Below are 23,289 nucleotides of genomic sequence, written 5' to 3' on the forward strand. Positions count from 1 at the left end.
TACAATCTTTGGATATTCCCGAATGGAAATGGAAACATGTGACAACAGATTTTATCATGTGATTACCCCGAACACCAAGGAAAGTTGATGTCATTTGGGTGATTATAGATCGATTAACAAAGTCAACGCATTTCTTACCCGTGAAAAGTACCATAGGTGCTGAATAGCTTGCTTGACTTTATATTCAAGAAATTGTTTGATTGCATGAAATTCTAGTAAGTGTTGTGTCAAACAGAGATAGTCAATTTACGTTCAACTTTTAAAGGACTGTGTAGGAGGAACTAGGGACCCAACTAAACTTTAGTACAACTTATCACCCCCAAACAGATGGTCAAACAGAGCATGTCAATCAAATTCTAGAGGACATGCTTAGGGTTTGTGTGTAGGATTTTGGGGGCAGCATAGGATGAATACTTGTGTTTAGCAGAGTTTGCATATAACAATAGTTATCAGGCAAGCATAGGGATGGCACCCTATGAAGTGTTATATGGACAACGATGTCGGTCACTCATATGTTGGCTGGAAGTAGGAGAAAAATAACTTGCTCTGACTGATCTTGTGGATAAAGCTACCCAGTAGATTGAGCTGGTTCCCAAAAAATATGAAAGCAACCCAAGATCGACAAAAGCAATATGCAAACCAGTGAATCTGACCCTTGAAATTTACTATGGGAGATTTGGTGTATTTTTGAACTACCCCGCTACGACCAACTTTTAGACACCAATGAAGAGGAAAGTTGGGACCTCGATGTTTAGGGCCATACCAGATTAAAGAGAAAATTGGTCATGTTGCCTATTGGCTAGAATTACCTGAGGCATTATTTGGATTGCATGATGTATTTCATGTCTCTCAACTATGGAAACACGTCTATAACCCAGATGTTGAATTTTTAGCTGAGGAAATTGACCTCCAGCCTAATTTGACATTTGAAGTGCCATTAGTGCAAATAATGGATTGCCAAGACCATCAATTACGACATAAAGTCATTCCTATTGTAAAAGTACAATGGAGTCAACACTCAGAGCGGGAAGCAACATGGGAGACTAAGGAAAGAACGTGAGAAAATTTTCCTTACTTAATTGGGAATTGTGGTTAATTTTGGAAGTCTATTTGTGATATAAATGATTATTTAAAAATTTTAAAAATGAAATTTATTAAGGATGGAAGACTGTAACATTCAGATATTTTGAAAAAAAATAATAATTAATTTCTGTATTTGAAATAATTTATTTATGATTTATTAGTGATTTTATGACAGTTGGTTTAGTATAAAAATTAATCTTTGCAAATATATAAAATGAGGAGCTCGTAGCTTGGTGGTTACGTGCACGCAAGGGAGTTGGCAGGTTGCGGGTTCGATGGGAGTAAAATGCTAAAATTTATTTTTAGTAAAGGGAAGATGGGATTAGTATATAATTAATTAGTAAATAAATATTAATAAAGAGGCTTGCAGGTTATAATTATATATGTTGTTTGGGAGTGATAGCAATATAAATATGCAAACAACAATAACAATACAAGAATATATAGTGGTTCGGTGTCTCCAACACCTACACCTAGGTTTTCCAACAAGTTCACCTAGGAAACTTTTACACAACACCGAGTTTTTCCCCTTAGCTCACCCTGAAAACTATTACAACAAAACACCTAGATTACTTGGACTCTAGGAGGCCACTCACAATCCACAATTAATACAAATAAATCCTATATCCAAAACAATCTTGGACCAATATGGAATTAAACACAATGATATTACAAGGAAAATATAAATAATATAAGAGTTACCAATAAGAAGAAAACTTCTTCTTTTTTGCCTTGGGCTCCAAATGATATGTATCTTTAATGTTTGGGCCTTGGATTGCTTTTCTTGAGTGTTTGAGACCTTGGGTGTGCTTTAGACTGATAGATCTTGATAGTGCATTAGCCTTCTCCAAAAATTTCTTGAAGATATATATATATATATATTTGAGCTTCCAACGAATATGTAACAACTAGAAAAATCTAGTCGTTGGAGTCTAGCAGTCAACTGTTCTAACTGACAGTCGACTCCGCAACACCCATAATTGACTCTCGAAGCCAACAGTCGACTCTCAAAGATAACAATCGACTCTTATTGGCCTACAATCGACTCTCAATTGACTGGCCAAAACCTACTCTCGGCTATCTCAAGTCTGCATAACACACAGTTGATTGTCCCTCACTAGGAGTCGACTCTTAGTCCAGATTTTCAAAAAAATTAGATTTTCTCTATGATACAATCCATAACATGAATATAGCATGAATACATTATAACTTATTTTCATTTCTTTAGTTTAAGTAAATGTCTATTTACTTTAATACATAAATGTAAATAAGAAAGTACCCCCATTTGGATTCAATAAAAATATCTAAAAATTCAAAATCCAAATCAATAATAAAGTAGAATTTTGGTTTTAGAACAAATTCGGGATTTGACGATTTTATCACTTCCAAAATACATACCTTATATTGTTTGAAAAATTCATTAAAAATTATTTTAACAACAATGAATATTAACTATCAAAATATCGGGAGATAGTTTTTCAAAATGAAAAAATATTCTTAAATGTCCCCTTATAGTGCGCTAATATTCCACTTAGAACAAATAGCATTTTTTGGTTCATTTTAATACACAAAATACTATAATACTTAAAAATATATTTTTTACCATAAGACATATCAAAAATCTATTAGGGGATTTAAATATACCAAAAATAGTTTTACTAAAATTATATTTTGTTAAATATCAAAATACACAATAGGTTGATTGGAGCAATTTGGCTCAACAAATTATTTGGCAGAATAATTAATAAAAAAAGATGATAAGTGGGAGAGTTGGTGGCCAGGCAAATTAAATAAATAAAGAAGATAAGTGGGAGAGTTGGTGGTTGAAATTCAGCAAAAGATGGCTATGTGGGGGAGCTTAGTGGTAGATTAATTAATGAAAAGAAAGTTCAAGTGGGGGAATTAGTGGGCAAATAAAAGAAGATAATGGGAATGGGTAATGATAAAAGACTAGTGGGTAACAAATAATATTAAGTGGCAATGATGAAACTAGAAAGAGAGAGTAATTGAGGATTGAAGGAAGATTTGAGAAGTTGAGTTTGAGATAGTGAGAGAGAGAGAGAGAGAAATTAAAAAGGTAGCAATGAGAGAGAAATTAGGAAAACTGGCAATGTGAGCATAAACAACAAGGTAAGTGCAAAATGTCTAATTTTAGATGGAAATTTATATTAGTAATATTTATTTGAATGATTCTTTTATCTTATTGTATTTAATTTTTGTTAGAGAAATTTTGAGGAGTAATATCGATGATTTTAACATTGTGGAATTTTTTTTTTCCAAAGGGGTTATCAAGGCATAAAAAACTAGTACAATATGTTTTCTTGCAAATTATTCCGTCATGACTTGCATATAATGATACAGGAGTGCCTAGGCACGAGGCTATGATTTGGGACTAACAGAGCTCGTGGATATGGCTTGCAGAAAGTCGTATGGGGTTACCAAGAGTCTGAGAGATGAGATGGATGGGCCTCTATGCATCATCCATTCCAAGTTTTTCAATATTTGTCATGAATTTATGATTTACTATTTTACATATTGCCTTTAGTGAGTCTTAGGACTCACCCTTTATTACTAACCATATAGATGGCTTGGATTCTAGAAAAGAGAAAGCACTAATGGAAGAAAGGTCACTGGTGGACGCGGTTGATGAATTGTGAGATGATTTTTGGTATTTATGGGCTTATTTAGTGAATTATCTTATTTTGTATTATATGTTTGTGGATCAAACGAATCTTATGATTAAATTGGGGTTTTTACTATTTACTAGTAAATTATGAATTTTTTGTAAATTTGTTCACATGATCTCATCATGTCTCTATAACAGCTTTGAAAATTTCAAGCATGCAGCCTAATCAAGATTTGAGTGCCCTCTGCTGCTATTTTTCTTTAGGGACTCAAGTTTTTGGTGAGTGAAGGTGGCAAAACCTAAATCCCACCCAGGGTGCCCTAACCTTTAGGGGCATAGCTGACCTTTAAAAATTTGACAAGTGGTTGTGGCTATAATCGTGGGTTACTGTGGCACCCCGGAGGTGGGAATGGGGGCGTCACACCACTTCAGGTTCTCTCACCGAATTTGTATCCAAGAGCCCCGGACACATTTGGAATCTTTAGTCGCCGATCTTAAAAGGGGATCTCCCATTCATGAATCAACCCTAAATCAAGGAACAAAGGCATATGTGCCCTAGACTCTATCTCCAGCTCTTGGCGGGGTAGTAGCTCCATTCATTGGGAATGTGGCAATTAGCACATAGCCTGGTGTTGGTTGTGGTATCTATCCAGTTGGGCTTGCTCTCGCTACACCCTCACTTCCTCCTCAACCTCCACCTCTGTTGCTACCCTAGCCCTAGCAGCTTCCAAATTTTCCTGCGTTCCTGGAATCAATGGGAAAGGTGGTTCTCAGCTCATTTCCTCGCAGTTCTCGCCAGAAGCTTGTGAAGATGGTGGCATTGGTGGAAGAGTGCGGGGGGCAAATTGAAAAAGTTATCAAGTAACGGCTTTGCAACTGTCTCTACGACGCTGATGCCCTCTCCTTCTACCTTGGCTTTTGCCTTTCTGAGCCAGGGGAATTTCTCCTTCCTCAGTTTCCTCAGACTCGAGGGTATGGGTAGATTGTAGTTGTTATTGCTCTTCCTATTCTTGCCTTTCTTGCCATTCCCGGGCCTCCTAGGCCTGCTTTGCTGTCTTGGCCATTCTAGCCAATTCGAGCCTTTGAAACTACTCCATCTCTGCAAACCAAAGAAATCAACCAACCGTTAGAAGATTTCAAAAAAGGGGAAAGAAGCAAAAACAACTCAAGTAAAAAAGAAGAAAAAGATAGGGTAAGGTGTGCACCGTCGAGGTTTGTCTCATCTTTGTACCTTTCTTCCTCCTCCTCTCCTGCCTCATCCTTATCCCTTACGACGTCAATCTCTTTGTAGTCCTCATCTTCTTCATCATCCTTCGATGAAGAGGATGTTTGGGAAGCGTCCTCCCTAGGTCTAGCTGGCTCAAAAGGCCTAGCATTTTGAGTAGGGGGTTTCGATGGGATGCCACCCTCATCCTTTTCAATCACCATCCACCCCACAGTCATTAAGTGCTCGTTGATAATTAAGTCAAACAAGTCCAATGGAACGCCCTTGGGCTAGTTTATCAATCTCCTTTTCGTGCTCCTGCAGCATTGACCTTATGTTCGGCCACTTGCTTACTGCCTTCCTTATTGTTTCCGAACCACCAGCCACCTGGTCTAAAATCCATCCACCTTCTGCGACACGCCTCTGAATAGCTTAACCCTATTAATTGTATTTTGAAGGGCCATGAATTCCTTTTCCCCCTTTGTGGGTCGAGTGCGGTAGAAGCAGCAAAATAGAGTAGTTGTAGGCTTTACCACGCACTCCTTGTATAGGACGAAAAATCCCGCCAGCATGGCCCAGCCATTTGGGTGCAACTGAGTTGGTGTCAGTAACTCTTCCTCCAAAAATTGCATCCCAAATGGGTGCAGTGGAAGTTTGAGTCCAGCCTTCAAACTATCCATGTGAATTGCTATCTAACTGCCAATAATTGTGGTTGTAAACTCCTTCTTATAAGGCTTCCTTGGTAGCCATGACTGTGGAATGTTGAATGCTCGTGCCACACTCTTTACATGTCTGCTCCTTAGCATCGAGTGTTGTAGCTTGGGCGAGATAACAACCCCATAGGGGCCCAACATGCCCATATGTGGCCTACGGATCAGTTGAGAAGAAGCTCTGATGTTTATCTCAAAAAGTGTAAGTTTTTTTGGAAGAAAAAGTCTTCCAGAGACTCAAAGTCTTCAGAGGAATCAAAAAGCTTGGAGAAAGTCTTCGGAAGGGTTAGATTAATATATTTTACGTAATCACTGCCCTGCTCTATCACCTCCCTTCCCATGGCCGTCGCTTCGCCTCGCCTGACTGCCATGCCACCGTAGCCTCACCTCGTCGACCGTCGCTGCATCAGCGACGATCAACATGGTGATGGCAACTAGGCGATGGAGGCGAGGCGAGGCAGCGACGGTGAGACGGTGGCCATGGGAGGTGAGAGGGGAAAGCAGAGCAGGGAGACGAGAGGAGGGGGCAATTTCATCTTTTTACTCTGGAAATTTGTAGATAAGATTGTCTCATCTCAATTATTTTCCTTTTATAAGAGGGCTCGATATTAGTGCCAGCCGGACCCAACCAAATTTGCCGTGTTTGTTGAGACAAATTTAATTTTTAATGACTAAATTCCGTGCCATCATTTTGAGGGAAATTTTCAAAAGTAGGACCCCCGTTACTAAAATATGCAAAAATAGGACACTTTGAAAATCTTTGCAAAACTAGGACTTTCGTGAGTTGAATGGACAAAAATGGCCCCGCTTTTAATAACCCCGCTACTTAGGGATGGTTTTCTCCCTCCCTCCCTCTCTTCTGTCACTCACATTCTGAGTCGGCCACCGTCAATCTCTCACGCTCGTCTTTCTCAGAGCCATTGTTGTTGTTATTCACTTGCCAAAGTGCTGCTGCTTCTTCATCAAGCGTCTTATTCGCGCCCATTGTTCTTATTCCTTAAGCGTTGTTGAGCTCTCACATTAATCGGCTTCTCTCGATCTAGGTATTTAGTTATTTTCCAATCGTCGATAAGATATTTTTTCCTCTTTTCCAAAGTTATGAGTGAAAAATTATGCATTTCGCTAGATATCGGTTGATATATCGGCAATTTACGTCATGATATAGGTTTAAACACAGAACCATTAACCGATATATTGGTTGAGGTCTTATGTTAACTAATATATATTAACCGATATGGCTCTTACAACCGACATTTAGAAACCGATAATACCTTGCAAAGTTTTAAATTTATTTTAATTTAGAAATCGTTTCAATGTATGTTATAGGAATGGTTAAATCTCGAAGACCTGTCTTTGTTGTTGTGATGTATGGAGGTCAGTGGCAATATGATGTTGATGCGAAAGAATATAAATACATGACCGAAGAATGTGGGCCGGTACTACGTGTGGAACCGGATTGCACACTCGACCAACTAGTAAGTTCCCTATACAGCAAGTTCAACGTTAGTACGGCGGAGAAGTCAGTTGTGCTGAAGTACAAGTATAAGCACTCAGTTCCATCCGCACTTCCATTGGAGATACGTAATGATACAGATGTTGAGTGCTTTCTATTGGAATGCTCTCGGATAGAGTCCAGAAGCCCATTGTGTGTTGATTTTGTGGATAGATTACTACCGCGGACAGAACCTAAGGAAGTGGTGGCGGAGAATTCTCCCCTAACATGCTTGGGCATCGATAGTCCGACATCGTTGAAAGACGAGGTTAATCGCGATGATGCTTTGGATGGAAATGGTTATGAAGATGTTAAACGGGATGATGCTGGACATGGTTTTGAAGATGCATTCAATGCTGATGATGCTAAAAATTTGTACATTATCAATGTAGACTCACGGGATTATGCTGAGCAGCCTACTTTTCTCCCATCTTCGAGATTATCAAGGGTTAGTGCGGGAACATCGTCGGTTGCGTCAGATGTTGAGTTGAACGAAATTTTTTCGTCAAAATCAGAATTGCATGAACGGATGAGTTTGTTGGCTTTGAAGAATAATTACGAATACAGAGTGGTCAAGTCAACTAAGAAGGTAGTTTACATGAAATGTAAGCACGGTGATTGTAAATGGCGGTTGAGGGCAGCCACGCTTGGCACTTCTTTTGGTTGGACAGTTAGGAAATATGTAAATACTCATTCATGTTCATCTTTAATAATGCGCCACGATCATTGTCAGGCGAAGAGCAGAATAATTGGTTCTTATATAAAAAGCAGTTTCGAGGATGTTGAGCGTATTTATAAGCCTAAGAACATTGTCCACGATATTCGCAAGGACTTTGGGGTCAACATAAGTTATGAAAAGGCATGGAGATCGCGGGAAAAGGCTCTGGACATGATCAGGGGGGGTGCGGAGGAATCATTCCAGTTGCTTCCATCTTATCTGTACATGTTGAAGTTGAATAACCCCGGGACTATTGCAGAATTCGAGAGTGACAGTGGGAACAGATTCAAGTACCTTTTTATGGCCATTGGTGCATGCCTTGCCGGATTTCGTAGCAAGATGCGGCCTGTCATTGCAGTGGACGCTTGTTTCCTTAAGGGCAAGTATCTTGGTAGTTTGTTTGTTGCCACGTGCAAAGACGGTAACAATCATGTTTATCCTATAGCGTGGGGAGTCGGAGATTCTGAGAATGATGCCTCATGGGAATGGTTCTTCAATAAATTGCGCTCTGCCCTTGGTGATGATACACCTGATTTCGTATTTGTGTCTGACCGGCATAAGAGCATCCATAAGGCAGTCACGACTGTGTTTCCTAACTCATTGCACGTTTCATGTATATATCATATTGGCCAAAACATAAAGGCTAAATTCAAAAAGGAAAATGTGCATGCTCTGTTCTACAAGGCTGCGAAGGCATATCTACAATCAGAATTTAATGAATACTTTATTGAGCTCGAGCGATATGCTCCAGCCATCGGTGCCTATCTTAGAGAGGCTGGTTTCAGTCGTTGGGCATGTGCATATTCGGATGGCAAGAGGTTTGATATAATGACCACAAACATTGCGGAATGCCTTAATGCAGCTCTGGCGGATGTGCGTAAATTGCCGATTCAATGTTTGATGGAGTATATCAGGAATATGCTGCAACAATGGTTTTATGAGAGATGGGGTGATGCTAGTAAAATGGGTGGATATATAACAGCTTGGGCTGAGGGAGAAATAGGCAAAAGATTGGCATTATCCCGGAATTGGCGTCCAGAGCCGATTGATATGTATAGATTCAATGTTCATGATGGTCACTTTGGGGGTATTGTCGACCTGAAAGCGAGAACTTGCACTTGTAGAGTGTTTGATTTCGATAAATTTCCATGTGGTCATGCCCTGGCTGCTGCACGTTCACGCAATATTCACCCATACAGTTTGTGCTCCTCATACTACCAAACAGAAGCTCTGCTGTGTGCCTATGCCGATCCGATAATGCCTGTGGGCAGCCAAGCCGACTGGATCGTGTTGGCGAAAATTGCGTCTATTAAATTGCTACGTCCGGCAAATAGACGCAAACGTGGAAGACGTCAGATTTGTCGAATTCCCTCAGCCGGTGAAGAGAAGAGAAGGGTAAAATGCAGTCGTTGTGGTCTAATTGGTCATAATCGCCAAACTTGCTCTAATCCAATAACTTTGCTGTCATAAACGTCGTCTAACATACATTTAGTAATTTCAAACATTTAAAAAGGTCATAAGAACAATGTAACAGGCACCATTATTGATTTGTCGAACTTCTTGTCTTATGGAATCGATGAAACATAACCGACAAAATATCAAGAAGAGGATATCGGAAAAAGTGTATCGGTTTCAAACCGATGAAACATAACCGACGAAATATCAAGAATAGGATATCGGAGAAAGGGTATCGGTTTGAAACCGATGAAACATAACCGACGAAATATCAAGAAGTGGATATCGGAAAAAGGGTATCAGTTTCAAACCGATGAAACATAACCGATGTATCTATGGAAATATTATCCACATAATACATTGCAAACCAATGATATCACATATAAATAAAGGATTTCTTATCCATTCGAGAAGAAATATCCCACAATCACCACCCCTGCCAATTACAGCAAATAACATTTATATCGGCTACATGTACCGGTTCATGAAGAGTCCGGTCGGACTACTCTTATGTGTTAGAGATTCCCGATCAAACTATTCATGGTCCACTTAAGTGTGAAGTGTGAATTGTCCCATCGGATTAGCCCGATCGGCCTCTTAAATTGCCCGATCTTCGATCGGATTTATATTAAGTCTTATCCATGCATTTATCCGATCCGGGTTCTCTGATCGGACTACTTCTATTTGTAGAGCCCGATCGGCCTCCTCTTAAATGGTCCGGTCCGCGTAAGTAGATCAAATTAATCAAACTATTCACGGTCCGCTTAAGTGTGAAGTGTGAATGACCCCATGGATCATCAATTGTCCGGTCGGACTATTAACGTAGGTACGCGTCCACCCGATCGGCCTCTTAAATTGTCCGGTTCGCGTAAGTGAAATTGTCCGATCAGATTACCGATCGGACCATCGACGTTCATCAAGTAACGTTGATATTCTCAAATAAGTAGGAGTATTAATATCAATTTCATTTATCCGATCGGACTATTGCGTCGATGTGAAGAGTCCGATCCAGGTTCTCTGATCGGACTACTTCTATTTGTAGAGCCCGATCGGCCTCCTCTTAAATGGGCCGGTCCGCGTAAGTAGATTAATCGATCGGACCATCGACGTTCGCCACATCCTGCAACGCGTCCATTGAGATTCTCAAAATAATCAGTAGATTAATCAATTTCATTTCATTTCAATACATCCCGTTTACACAACAACAATTTCCTCGATCAAAGATTCACGGTGAAGAGTCCGATCCGGGAATGTGAATTGTCCGATCGGACTATTGGTATTTGTAGAGGATTGATCCCTTCAGATTGTCAAAATAATTTTATTTCAATACATCCCGTTTACACAGAACAACAATTTCATTTCATAAAATCCATTGCTATGTATCCCCGATCAAACTGGATTACTGTGTCTGTACAGGATTACTGTGTCTGTACAAGTAAAAGGTAATGAACTTCCGGAGTTTTCAAGTGTCCTCTTTCGTATGGTGCATCTCCCATCGGTTAGTTAAGTTAACCGATTAACGGAAAAAGGGTATCGGTTTGAAACCGATGAAACATAACCGACGAAATATCAAGAAGAGGATATCGGAAAAAGTGTATCGGTTTCAAACCGATGAAACATAACCGACGAAATATCAAGAAGAGGATATCGGAAAAAGTGTATCGGTTTCAAACCGATGAAACATAACCGACGAAATATCAAGAATAGGATATCGGAAAAATGGTATCGGTTTGAAACCGATGAAACATAACCGACGAAATATCAAGAAGTGGATATCCGAAAAAGGGTATCGGTTTCAAACCGATGAAACATAACCGATGTATCTATGGAAATATTATCCACATAATACATGATATCACATATAAATAAAGGATTTCTTATCCATTCGAGAAGAAATATCCCACAATCACCACCCCTACCAATTACAGTAAATGACATTTATATTGGCTACATGTTAAAGATGCCCGATCAAACTATTCACGGTCCGCTTAAGTGTGAAGTGTGAATTGTCCCATCGGATTAGCCCGATCGGCCTCTTAAATTGCCCTGTCTTCGGTCGGATTTATATTAAGTCTTATCCATGCATTTATCCAATCCGGGTTCTCTGATCGGACTATTTCTATTTGTAGAGCCCGATCGGCCTCCTCTTAAATGGTCCGGTTCGCGTAAGTAGATCAAATTAATCAAACTATTCACGGTCCGCTTAAGTGTGAAGTGTGAATGACCCCATGGATCATCAATTGTCCGGTCGGACTATTAACGTAGGTACGCGTCCGCCCGATCGGCCTCTTAAATTGTCCGGTCCGCGTAAGTGAAATTGTCCGATCAGATTACCGATCGGACCATCGACGTTCATCAGTTAACGTTGAGATTCTCAAATAAGTAGGAGTATTAATATCAATTTCATTTATCCGATCGGACTATTGCGTCGGTGTGAAGAGTCCGATCTGGGTTCTCTGATCGGACTACTTCTATTTGTAGAGCCCGATCGGCCTCCTTTTAAATGGTCTGATCCGCGTAAATAGATTAATCGATCAGACCATCGACGTTCGCCACATCCTGCAACGCTAAATGGTCTGGTCCGCGTAAGTAGATTAATCAATCGGACCATCGACGTTCGCCACATCCTGCAACGCGTCCATTGAGATTCTCAAAATAATAAGTAGATTAATCAATTTCATTTCATTTCAATACATCCCGTTTACACAACAACAATTTCCTCAATTAAAGATTCACGGTGAAGAGTCCGATCCGGGAATGTGAATTGTCCGATCGAACTATTGGTATTTGTAGAGGATTGATCCCTTCAGATTGTCAAAATAATTTTATTTCAATACATCCCGTTTACACAGAACAACAATTTCATTTCATAAACTCCATTGCTATGTATCCCCGATCAAACTGGATTACTGTGTTTGTACAAGTAAAAGGTAATGAACTTCCAGAGTTTACAAGTGTCCTGTTTCGTATGGTGCATCTCCCATGTATGCTCCCTATGCCGCAATATGTCATCCACGTACTTGATAACAAAGCACCCGCAGCTAGTCCTGCAAATCATCAATTAACGATTTAATTTTAATTTTTTTGGAATCATTTAAATAAATGCAGTACCCGTCCTGTTGCTGAGGGATCGGCCTCTGCACCGGATCAGGAATATCCACCTCCTATTTTTGTATGAACAACCAACAGCCGTACAGTGCTTATAATAATCACTCCAAAATAGGAGAATGGGTAGGAGCATGGACAATGGCCTCAATTCCTTAAGCCTTTTCTGCCTGCTTTAAATGGACATTGACCTGGGGTCGTATACAATGATTATCCTATATTTGAAGGAGATTTTCGCCAGGACCCAGTGCTCGTTTTCTACAGCACATGGGAGCAATGCCTGCTTGTAACATTAACACATTAGTTATGCTAAATACAAGAAAACCAAATAACATGCAATACACTTACGTGGTCTACTGCCCACCAGGGAAAACCTTTGTCATTCTCCCCTGAGACATAACGGGACCATTTCTTGGGGAGCTTCACGTCATCAGGCATGAAGGGTTTCTTTCCCTTCTCGAATTCGGTATCCCATACATATTGCATATACCCCTGTGAAGAAAAAACAAAAAGTTTAACTTTACTAACGAATAACAAACAATGCAAAATAGTAATATAATTTGAGTTCAACACTAACGAAAAGCGATGACGACACAACGGCGTAGTTTTCATCATAGATAGATCCAGGCGGTGACTGCGTTTCTCTAATCCGTCGGATGCAACACAAGTAGTTGTCAATGTGTTGCCCTTCCAACCAGGTCGTCTCTCCCTCTATCTGGCAGAGCATACTTGGCACAATGTGGTATATGTGCCCAGTGGTACGCCTACAATGAGCATGAATTAATATGGTTTCTGTTGGAATTTTAGGAACATCGGTAGCTATAAAGTTAACGAACAAAAGTTGAAAAAAAACATGAATGTGAAAGGCTGTAATCTAATTATTTTTATTCACATCATCATGCCTTTAAATAGGCAATACATGTCAACTGAATAACAAGAAAATAGGATTTACTGCTGGATTTAAATTTAAAAATAACGAAATTATCTCAATCCACTAAATCAGTAAACAGAATCAAAGACTCAATCATAACTAACAATTTTAACCCAATCAATCCACTAAATTAGCAACTTTGAATCAATATTCAACAGTTTCTGTTATTACCGATGTATATAAAAAGGTAGATAAAGTTTTTCTGACTTACTGTATCTCATCTTTTGAGGCTACGTGTAACACCCCGTCTCGCCAGGCGTGTCACTATAAGGGTATTCCCGAGATTTCTTTTTTTTTTTCTCTTTAAGTTCAACACGCGCGGTATTTCAAGAACAATCTTCACATGCAGAAATAAAACCCCGCGAACCCCAATCTTGCCCGTTTAACTATCAAGATCAATAATCTTAAACTAAACGAGTCTTAATACAACGCAGCGGATACACTAATACCAAAACACCATAGTTCTTACATTGTATTTCCATAGCAAAATACGTAATACAGATCAAATGATAAAATTGCTATTATACAACTGTTCATTTACAACCTGAAATACATACTAAAGCCTCCAAACGTTACAACGACTAACAAACTAAGCACCATTGGCCCTCAACCGGCCACATCCTTGCCTTCGCAGCAGTCCCTGGCTGGAACATTAAACGTTCCAGGGGCATAGCCCAGGTTAGATGATAAACATCTAAGTGACGGTATAGAAACAGATTATACAATGCATGAGAGACACACGAGCATGGCATATTCAGACAAGCGGCAACATGCAAAACATGTCTAACTCGAGATATCACCTTGACATACTTAATCCCTCGAATGTCCCACTGTGGCACACGTTCACCTGGTCCAACGTTAATCCCTCGGGTGCACCGTCGTGACACCCGTTCACCTGGTTTAACATTATTCCCTCGAGTGCCCCAGTGTGACACCCGTTCACCTGGATTAACATTGTCCCAATCTCAAGCAGACCCCAACCCGTCCCACTCAGAAACAACATTGACACGAATATCCATACTCCGATGATATGAAAATCACTCGCCGTGCACCGACTCTTTTGAAAGTAAAAACAGTTGATGCAATATATCACATGTACAATATGCAAATGATGACGTAAATACATAAGTGAAATGCTTTCGCAGAACAACCCAAGTTCCGGAGGGTTAAACCGCTCACTAGAACTGGTTCCAATTGCGTGTAACCTAAGTTCGGGAGGGTAACACCGCCCACCTGAACCCACTACACATCTTCCAACATATTTTTAAGATAAGGTAAAGACAGGATCAGACCACTCACCTCGAACGTATTCAGAACACCTTGAATCTTGTGCCCAACCTCAATTTTCGTGCAACTCCTCAAGTCTTTTAACCAAACCATTTCCTTACACGTCCTCACGCACTGCCCAAGTGCTCTGCACATGTGATGCTTCGCGTATGCTTAAAAAGCCCTCTATCCACTAAACCCGAATCACTCTTGTTTAACACGAACTTCTCATAATTTCGAATGAGAGAATCCTTAGCCATGAACCCCTATTTATAGTTTTTGAAAACTTAGCCACCAAGAAACATATATTCTGCAATCATTTCAAATCTTCCAAAATCTTTTACAATCATTTCAAATCTTCTAAAGATCTTCTGCAATCATTGTAAATCTTCTAAGATTTTCTATAATCATTTCAAATCTTCTAATATCTTTTGCAATCATTTCAAAATCTTCTAATATCTTTTGCAATCATTGTAAATCTTTAAAGATATTATATAATCATTACCAAATCTTCTAAGAGATTCTGCAATCATTCTAAATCTTCTAATATCTTTTGCAATCATTGTTATCCAAATCTTATTCAAATCATATCCATCAAAATCTTATCCAAATCTTATTTTATCCAATCAAATCTTATCCTTAAAGTCATCATGAGCCTTCATCTTATCTCTAACGTCATCATAAGGCTTCATCTTATCTCTAATATCATCATGAAACTTTATCTTTATCACTAAAGTCATTTATGAGGTTTTTTCCTGAATTTTCCAAATGCCTCTAGTAAAAAGGTTTCGATAATTACACTTTGACCCGAACTTTTGGGTAATTGCACTTTAACCCTTTTCAACATGGTCCCCGGACTAATTTTTAATTGCATTTTAGTTCCTAAAAAATGGACTAATTACGCTAATGCCCCTAATTTTTAGGTAAATTACACTTTTACTCCAACCTCAAAAATTACGATTTTGCCCCTAGCTCAAAAACTAAACTTCTCTTTAAAGACCTTTATAACTCTTTGAAATATTCTAAAACATTCTCTTTAAAATTCTGAAAAAATATCGTTTCGACCTCCCTCTATCAATTTCGGAAAATTGCACTTAGGCCCGAATATTCGTTTTGGCTAAAAACCCTTTTGTTTCTTCCAAAAACTACTGAAGGGTTACTCTACATACCAAATATGAACTTCCTCGGGGTTCCATTGACTTCCCGATTGCCCCTACATTAATTTGGTATTTCAGCCTAAATCACAGCTGCCTTTTTAGCTGTACCGAGAACCGTTCCCGATCCAATTTCTTTCGGTGCCATAAATCATATCTCGTATTACTTGTCGATACTATACCATTTTCCTTGGCTATCTAGGGTCCAGGGTACTCCCTCTGACTAATTCGGTCGTCCAAAGTTGCGTCAGTGTACCCTATATAGTCTCATTTTTTCGCAAATTCCATTTATGCCCTTCATCAAATATTATTTATACCCTTAATAATTTTTCGGGTATTATACTACGTACTGGATGTATCCCGATGGCGGTATAGGACCAAAGTCATCCTCACCCTCAGCCCCAAGGTGTTGTTTGGCTGCTTCATGGGCGATCAAGTTTGTCTCCCCCGCCACTGCATTTTTCTTTATCTTCTTCCGTGGAATGGGATCAGTGAATGGTGTTCGACAAAATTTGGATGGATTCCGCTTTCGTACTGTTCGTTCGTCCACCTCCTCCTGCAAATTAACTAATTTGCGTGTGAATTCGGTAGAGTTGACTAATAGGAAGTCATATAGTAATTTATTTTTTTTCTTACGATTGAAGGAGATGTTTGATCCGCCTCATGCATCTGAACAAAACAATTCACGGTTAACAGATATAATTGCGTGCAAGTGTATCAAAGTTAATTGCATCTTATGACTTACAGTACATGGATTGTCCTCCTCGTGCATACGATGAGGCTGGATGTGATCACCACCATCTGGCTCCTCCTATAAGTCAACAGAAATTAATCGTTACAATATGGTTTTAACATATACAATTTAATTTGTATCTTACAACATAAGGAGGTGTCTTGTCCTCATTGACATGAACATGATGGAGCTGATCTCCAGCAACTGGCTGATCATAACCGTCTCGATACTGATTGTCATCATGATCGACGTGTTGCTGTAAAGCTGGACTGGCTGGGCCTCGTATAATAGTTAACACTGATTCAACCATCGTTTCAAACCGCTCCAAACGTGTGTCGAATTGGTCAACCCGTGTCTCCAACCACCCCACCCGTGAATCCAATTGGCCCACCCGTTCGTCCAATTGGCCAACCCGTGTATCCAATTGGCCCACCCGTGCGTCCAGACTCCTCAACAATTGTAGCGCCTCACGGAGCATCTCAGTCACCTGTACATTTAACCGTCGAAACCGAAAACAATTACAAACAAACCAATAGTATGCGTACAAGAGAAACATATTCAAATAATATTCATACCATATGCTCGTTGTGGACAGCCTGCGTGGTGGGAAGGAGTCCCCTATCGATGGACTCCTCGTCATCCTCCTTGTCCGCTCCCTCTCCTCTCTCCATCCCACCAGGCTCCTCCTCATCCATAAATCCTTCCCTGCATCCATCAGCTTCCTCCTCACCCTTAAATCCCTCCCTGCATCCATCACGCTCCATAACACCAGCAGCCTCCACCGCCTCCTCCCCCCTACCCCCATGCTTGAAGACGTTGGGTCCAACCAAGTGCAGAGGGTTAAACGACCTCCAAAAATCAGTGTCTCGCTCTGTATCTGTTGGCTCGATCGTCCAACTAGGTTTAAGTGACTGTAATATTAACATATTTACATAGCTATTTCTGTAAACAAAACAACAATATACAAAATAGATACACAGACACATTCATGGGAATTTACGTCAGCCACTTACCAACATGGAAAGACATTCATCGTAACTTATTTGTTTGGGCCTCTTTTTTGATAACCACTTCATGCATCTAGGGATATTGACTGTGCCTTTTATTGGTACAGCCCACATACTCGCCACCCATGGGGTTGTTTCGATCAACCACCACTGTCAAATGTGAAAGAATTATAATAAAAAAATTCAACTAAACAAAACAAAAATTGTTTGTATATACAAATAAAGTGAGGATTTAACCTGGAACGCCCAAACAAATCCATAGATGTTGACTTTCTTCCCAACCTGAGCATTGAACTTCCACCCGATGGTAGCTAGACGAAAGTAATGTAGTCCCTAACTATATACGTACGTTCCCCAAGGGAACGACATAAACGATTCTAAATCCTCCACCAAGCTCCAATGGAAATCTTCTACACTTGCCCACTCGTCGTGGCCCATTAAAAGCATGTTAACCACGGCAAGGTATCCCATCTTCAGCGCATCATCTTTATCCAGGTCAGTCTTCGTATCAAGTAGTTCCTTTATGTCTTCCAGATAAACGACCTCTTTATGTGGGAATAAACGTGTCCGTAAGCTACCATCCTTGGCAGGCCTCGCATGCAAGATTTCCCCGTCAATTGGGCCGAATCTAAGTCCTGTGATGAGGGTGAACTCCTGCTTCCCATATCGACATGCCACGCCGCCCAGCTCGAACCACATCTCATCGGGGCGGCCACCGGGAAGTTTCACCTCCCTTAAAAGCACGTGAAGAATCAATTGCGGTGTAGTAGCTTGGGAGGAGTGGGGGATCTGCATGAAATGTCCTAGTGGGCCCCGAATGAAATCCTCCAACACACCATACTTCACAAGGGACTCACGAACAAGGGCAAGATTATTGATGCAACAGTGAGTGGTTGCTCGCGTACCGGGAGGTGGTACCTGGCTAGCATGTACATACGTAAATGTCTGCTTCTTCTTCTTTTGAAAACTTCCCATCTGTAAACAATAATTAAATAAATAGAACACCCAAAATCAACAAGACTGACATCGAACTATTCATGAAGAGTCTGATCGGACTCATTAATACTTTAGGAATTGTGTGAGAAATAAAAACAACAACAACAACAATGATACAACAGTTTAGGAATTAAATGAGAACAAAAGTATTCAAGGACTCAACAAATCTTCGCACTTCACTTAAACGGGCCGATCGGACTATTATTGTCGGACTCCTGATTAATCATTTCGGATCCATAGTATGAGTTTTAGCCACTTTAACAACAACAATACAATAGTTTTTGAAGAGAACAAACAAATTCATTAAAACAAATAAAAACCCAAACCAAACTCAGCTTATCGGACTATTAATAGGCCGGTCGATCTATTTTCAATGGATTACTCTTTTCTATCGGGACTGTCCATCAGCTTGGTCGGACTATTAAAAATAACTTTCAGATCCATATGTTTTTCGTTCGATTCATTTGGCTATTTTCGGTTTCATCCTACATTTCTCAAAAACACGAACCAACACAGCTTCAACAAAAGTGCAATCTCATCCCACATTCAAAAGTAAATATTGTATAAAGTTTTTGACAAATTTTTAACAAAAACCCGACTCTTCTTCGGACCAAGTTCAAAATGACGGAATAGTCCGATGAATAGTACCACACGTTTCATCTCCTTCCTCCACCTTGTTAATAAATATGTTTTCTGGAGAGCTCTGCAAAACTGTGTGACAACCCTCGATCTCACTTCTCGGTCTCGTTCCCTTCGTCCTTGGATTGCTTCCTCAAGGACGTCGCCGTCGGCCTCTGATTCCTCTTCGCGTTGATCGACTCTTCGGGCTATTTCTCTCTTCCAGGGTTTGGTTTGAATGTTCCGATTCCATGTACCCCGGTTAACCCACGTGGTTTTTATTTGACTTTATGTTTTTTCTTCATCAACGTGGTTTTATAAAGCCACGTGGCGTGTCACCTGTGCAAAGGCACACGCCCGGGGATTTGATTTCGACATGTGGCCAAAATTGCAACTCATTTCATAAAATCGGTACCTTTTGTCAAATTTCAAAGGATTGGATATTATCGCAATACCACAAAACGTTTTGTCTTTTGGTGCTAATTGGCCTTGTTAATTCATTTTTCAGTTTTTGATTTTTATTATCTATTTTTATAATATTGGATATGCCTTCTCATTGTAAACTTGAAAAATTCTTTATAAAACATAAAATTATAAAACACCCAAATTTTTAATATTTTTACAACAATTTTTATATGACATTGTAACGCCCAAGATTTTTAAACTAAAATATAATGTAATACTTGGGATTTTATTTTAGCTTCTAATACTTGAGGAAATATGTCATTTCAAGGGATTATAGAAGCCTTGAGACAAAGGTTTAGTTTTGAGCCAGTGGCAAAATCGTAAATATTGAGGTTTGGGTAAAAGTGTAATTTACCTAAAAACCAGGGGTATTAGCGTAATTAGTCCTTTCTTCGGGGACTAAAATGCAATTAAAAATTGGCCTAGGGACCAAGTTGAAAAGGGTCTAAGTGCAATTACCTGAAAAGTTTGGGCTAAAGTGTAATTCTTGAAATATTTTTCCTAAGGGCATTTGGGAGATTCAAGAAAAGCCTTATAAATGATTTTAGAGATAAGGATGAAGCCTCATGATGATATTAGAGATAAGGTGAAGGCTCATGATGACTTTAGAGATAAGATAAGTATTCATGATGACTTTAGAGATAAAGATTAAACCTCATGATGACTCTAAGGATAAGATTTGATATGATTTGGATAAGATTTGATAAGAATGATTGGAGAATATCTTAGAAGATATGGAATGATTAGAGAATATTTTAGAAGATTTGAAATGATTGGAATATCTTGAAAGATTTAGAAAAGATTTGAAATGATTATGACTTACTTGGTGACCAAGTTTCCAAGCCTATAAATAGGGCTCATGGCCAAGAGTTTCCTCATTCTAAGTTGCGATAAATTCGTGCTAGACGGGAGTGCTTCGAGCTTTTTGTAATGGTGAAGCCTTCAGCATTCAAATCTCATCAAACCAAGTTAAGGTAAGTACATTATGAACTATTTATGATGTTTAAGCATGATTATGAACTATGTTATGTGGTCCCTCTTGTTATGTTATGTTCACGTAAGTTTCGGGACCGGAGCTCGGTAGCGCTACGCACGAGGGTTCTTACCCCTGCAAGTTGGTGGAACCTCTCGTGTCTCCATACGATATGTTATGTTATGTCATGACTTGTTTAAATACATATGATGGTTCTCTTGTACTTACTGAGATTTGCGTAATCTCACCCCCCTTATGTTTCCCCCTCCCCCAGGTGAGCATGAATGAGGAGACCAGGACATGGACGTGGAGCGTGGTGGCTTGTTTAAAAAGGATTTTCAAGAATTTAAGTTTAGTTTCCTTTTGAAACAATGTTTTATAGGGTTGAACTTTGATCTTTTCCTATATGTATGCCATAAAGCATGTCTTGGAATTTTATTTGATTTAAAGGAAGTATGATTTTTGGTTTTAAGCTTCGGACATTTTTATATGAATATTATTATCATTAAGCATGTAAGTAAGTTACGGATGTCACAGACATTGTACATAATGAGTATAAATTTCATTACAGAACACGTTTACTTTATAAATTCAGTAAATATTATTTTATATATATATTTTTAATTCATTTCATTATGATATAATAAAATTAACTTTTGATCATAATTTTATTTTGTGAAATTAAGTAATGGTAGACTTCTTATTATACATGTGACATTTTATATTAAAATTATGTTTTGCCTTCTCGACTACAATATCACATATCTGAAGAACCCATCATCACACTTGATTGTGTGAATGTCAAAAATACCCCATTAGCTATTTTGTATAAATAGCATATTTGCCTCATTTATAACTCTTGATAACACATGCATTTTAGGAAATTGGCCTTTTTGAAGGCACAATAATTTATTGGTATAAAAGATACAAGGTGAAATTTACATGTTACATAATTCCCTTTGAAACATGGTGTGGTTTAGTTCATCTTATCGGCCTACAATAAATAACTTGCAGATGAGCATAAGAGATATACGTCAGACCAAGTTGACTTCTTGCATCACTTCAATTCAATAAACCTTGAAACAGTGAATTAGATTGAATGAGGAGATGCCATCAAGCTTCAGATCATGCCAAGAAGGACGATCACCATTCAAGACCTCCTGCTTCGCATGATCTAGAGTTTGATGGCATCTCCTTGTACTATGCAATTCACTGCATCAAGGCTTATTTAATTGATTATATGATAAGAGAGATCCTTGATTCCAATATCGATTGCCTGCAGGAAATTTGCACATTTCAAAGTTAGAACACAATTACATTTTCCAATTAGACATCACATTTTCCAATTACATGTCAGTAAAACATACAAAGTAAAACGTTATACCCACATGATCTGGAGCTTGATGGCATCTCCTTCCTTAAAGCCATTTGCTGCATAAGGTTCCCCTAGGATTTGGCCGCCGCCGTTCACAACTGCCACATCCAGCGGTCGCCGGCATACACTGTCGTCCGTACATTCCCACGATCGGAGCCTACCATAACAAACGCAAAGCCATCCAAGTTAACATACAAAACAATGCACATACAGTCCTGACGGCTACCATGGGCAGGGGTTTCTGACCCATCATAGGCGCCCACCCGAAACCCTTATCCCCATAGACCAACATACCCCAACACCAGCAAGATCCAACGGCGGAATATATCTAATGTAAAAACTGTCGTCCTTACCCAAGCCCGCATATATACGAAAACATAAAATCATTCATTAATGCTAAATCGTATTATGTACCTGTTCTTCGGGTGATTCTACCGTGAAAATACGTTGGGATTGAAGATCAAACAGTTCGAATTCTCAAAATATATGATTTACCGAAGCTGTCTAGAAAGATATGGGTTCATCGCCTTACAACATCGGTTACGACGGAGGATTGGCCAAGTCGTTACGGCAACAGCGATTTATTACCTTTTAACAAATAGGAGGAGTTATCATTTATTTATGTTTTAGGGTGGCTGAACCAATAATAAAACGCATACCAGACGTCCGTAGCGCATTTAATACGGGCACATTTTACGAAGAGATATTCGGCCTCATCAGATCTCACCGGAGCCGATCCCATGTGTTGTGGCACCACCTGATTGGATGGAATAAGAGGTGTTACCATTTATTTATGTTTTAGAGCATAGAGCGGCTGAATCAATAATAAAACGCATACCAGACGTCCGTAGCGCATTTAATACGGGCACATTTCACGAAGAGATATTCGGCCTCATCAGATTTCACCCGAGCCGATCCCATGTGTTGTGGCACCACCTGATTGGATGGGTTGGGAGGTAATCACGTGCCATGGTCTCATTACTCGGGATGGGTCGACGGATTGACCGAAGTGATAGGTCCAATCACATCGGTTATGTAAACGATGTATGTTACTACCGAGGATAAAGAGTCTCCTCTTCTGTAGGGTATGCCTGTCGTCGCGCTTTCTTTTCCTAGACAACCGTAAATCAATAAATCCTATAGTTCCAACCGTTAGCTGGAGGCACTGTGTGTGCCTTAAGAAATCAGACCCGGTCAAGTGGCGTATTGTTTTATATGTTGGTGACTTTGCGTTGTAATGGTAGGATCTCATCGTGGGAATGTGTGGACGGAGGTGGTTGTTGGCGACCGATGCAGCGGCGGTTGCCAGATCCAGGAGGAGCCTTCCGCAGCAAATGGCTTCAACGGAGGAGATGCCATTAAGCTTCAGATCATATTG

General features: G+C 39.6%; 1 protein-coding gene across 1 annotated transcript; it reads left to right on the forward strand.

Moving 5' to 3' along the window:
- Positions 1-6,951: 6,951 nt before the first annotated feature.
- LOC127790923 (uncharacterized) lies at positions 6,952-9,303 on the forward strand. Its single transcript, XM_052320654.1, has one exon. It carries the CDS (start codon positions 6,952-6,954, stop codon positions 9,301-9,303), a length of 2,352 nt encoding a protein of 783 aa, XP_052176614.1.
- Positions 9,304-23,289: the final 13,986 nt, after the last annotated feature.

This window comes from Diospyros lotus, chromosome 14 (assembly GCF_014633365.1).
Source record: "Diospyros lotus cultivar Yz01 chromosome 14, ASM1463336v1, whole genome shotgun sequence".
Taxonomy (NCBI): domain Eukaryota; kingdom Viridiplantae; phylum Streptophyta; class Magnoliopsida; order Ericales; family Ebenaceae; genus Diospyros; species Diospyros lotus.

Coding starts and splice junctions, on each gene's coding strand:
- LOC127790923 (XM_052320654.1), top strand. CDS start 6,952: ATGGTTAAATCTCGAAGACCTGTCTTTGTTGTTGTGATGTATGGAGGT.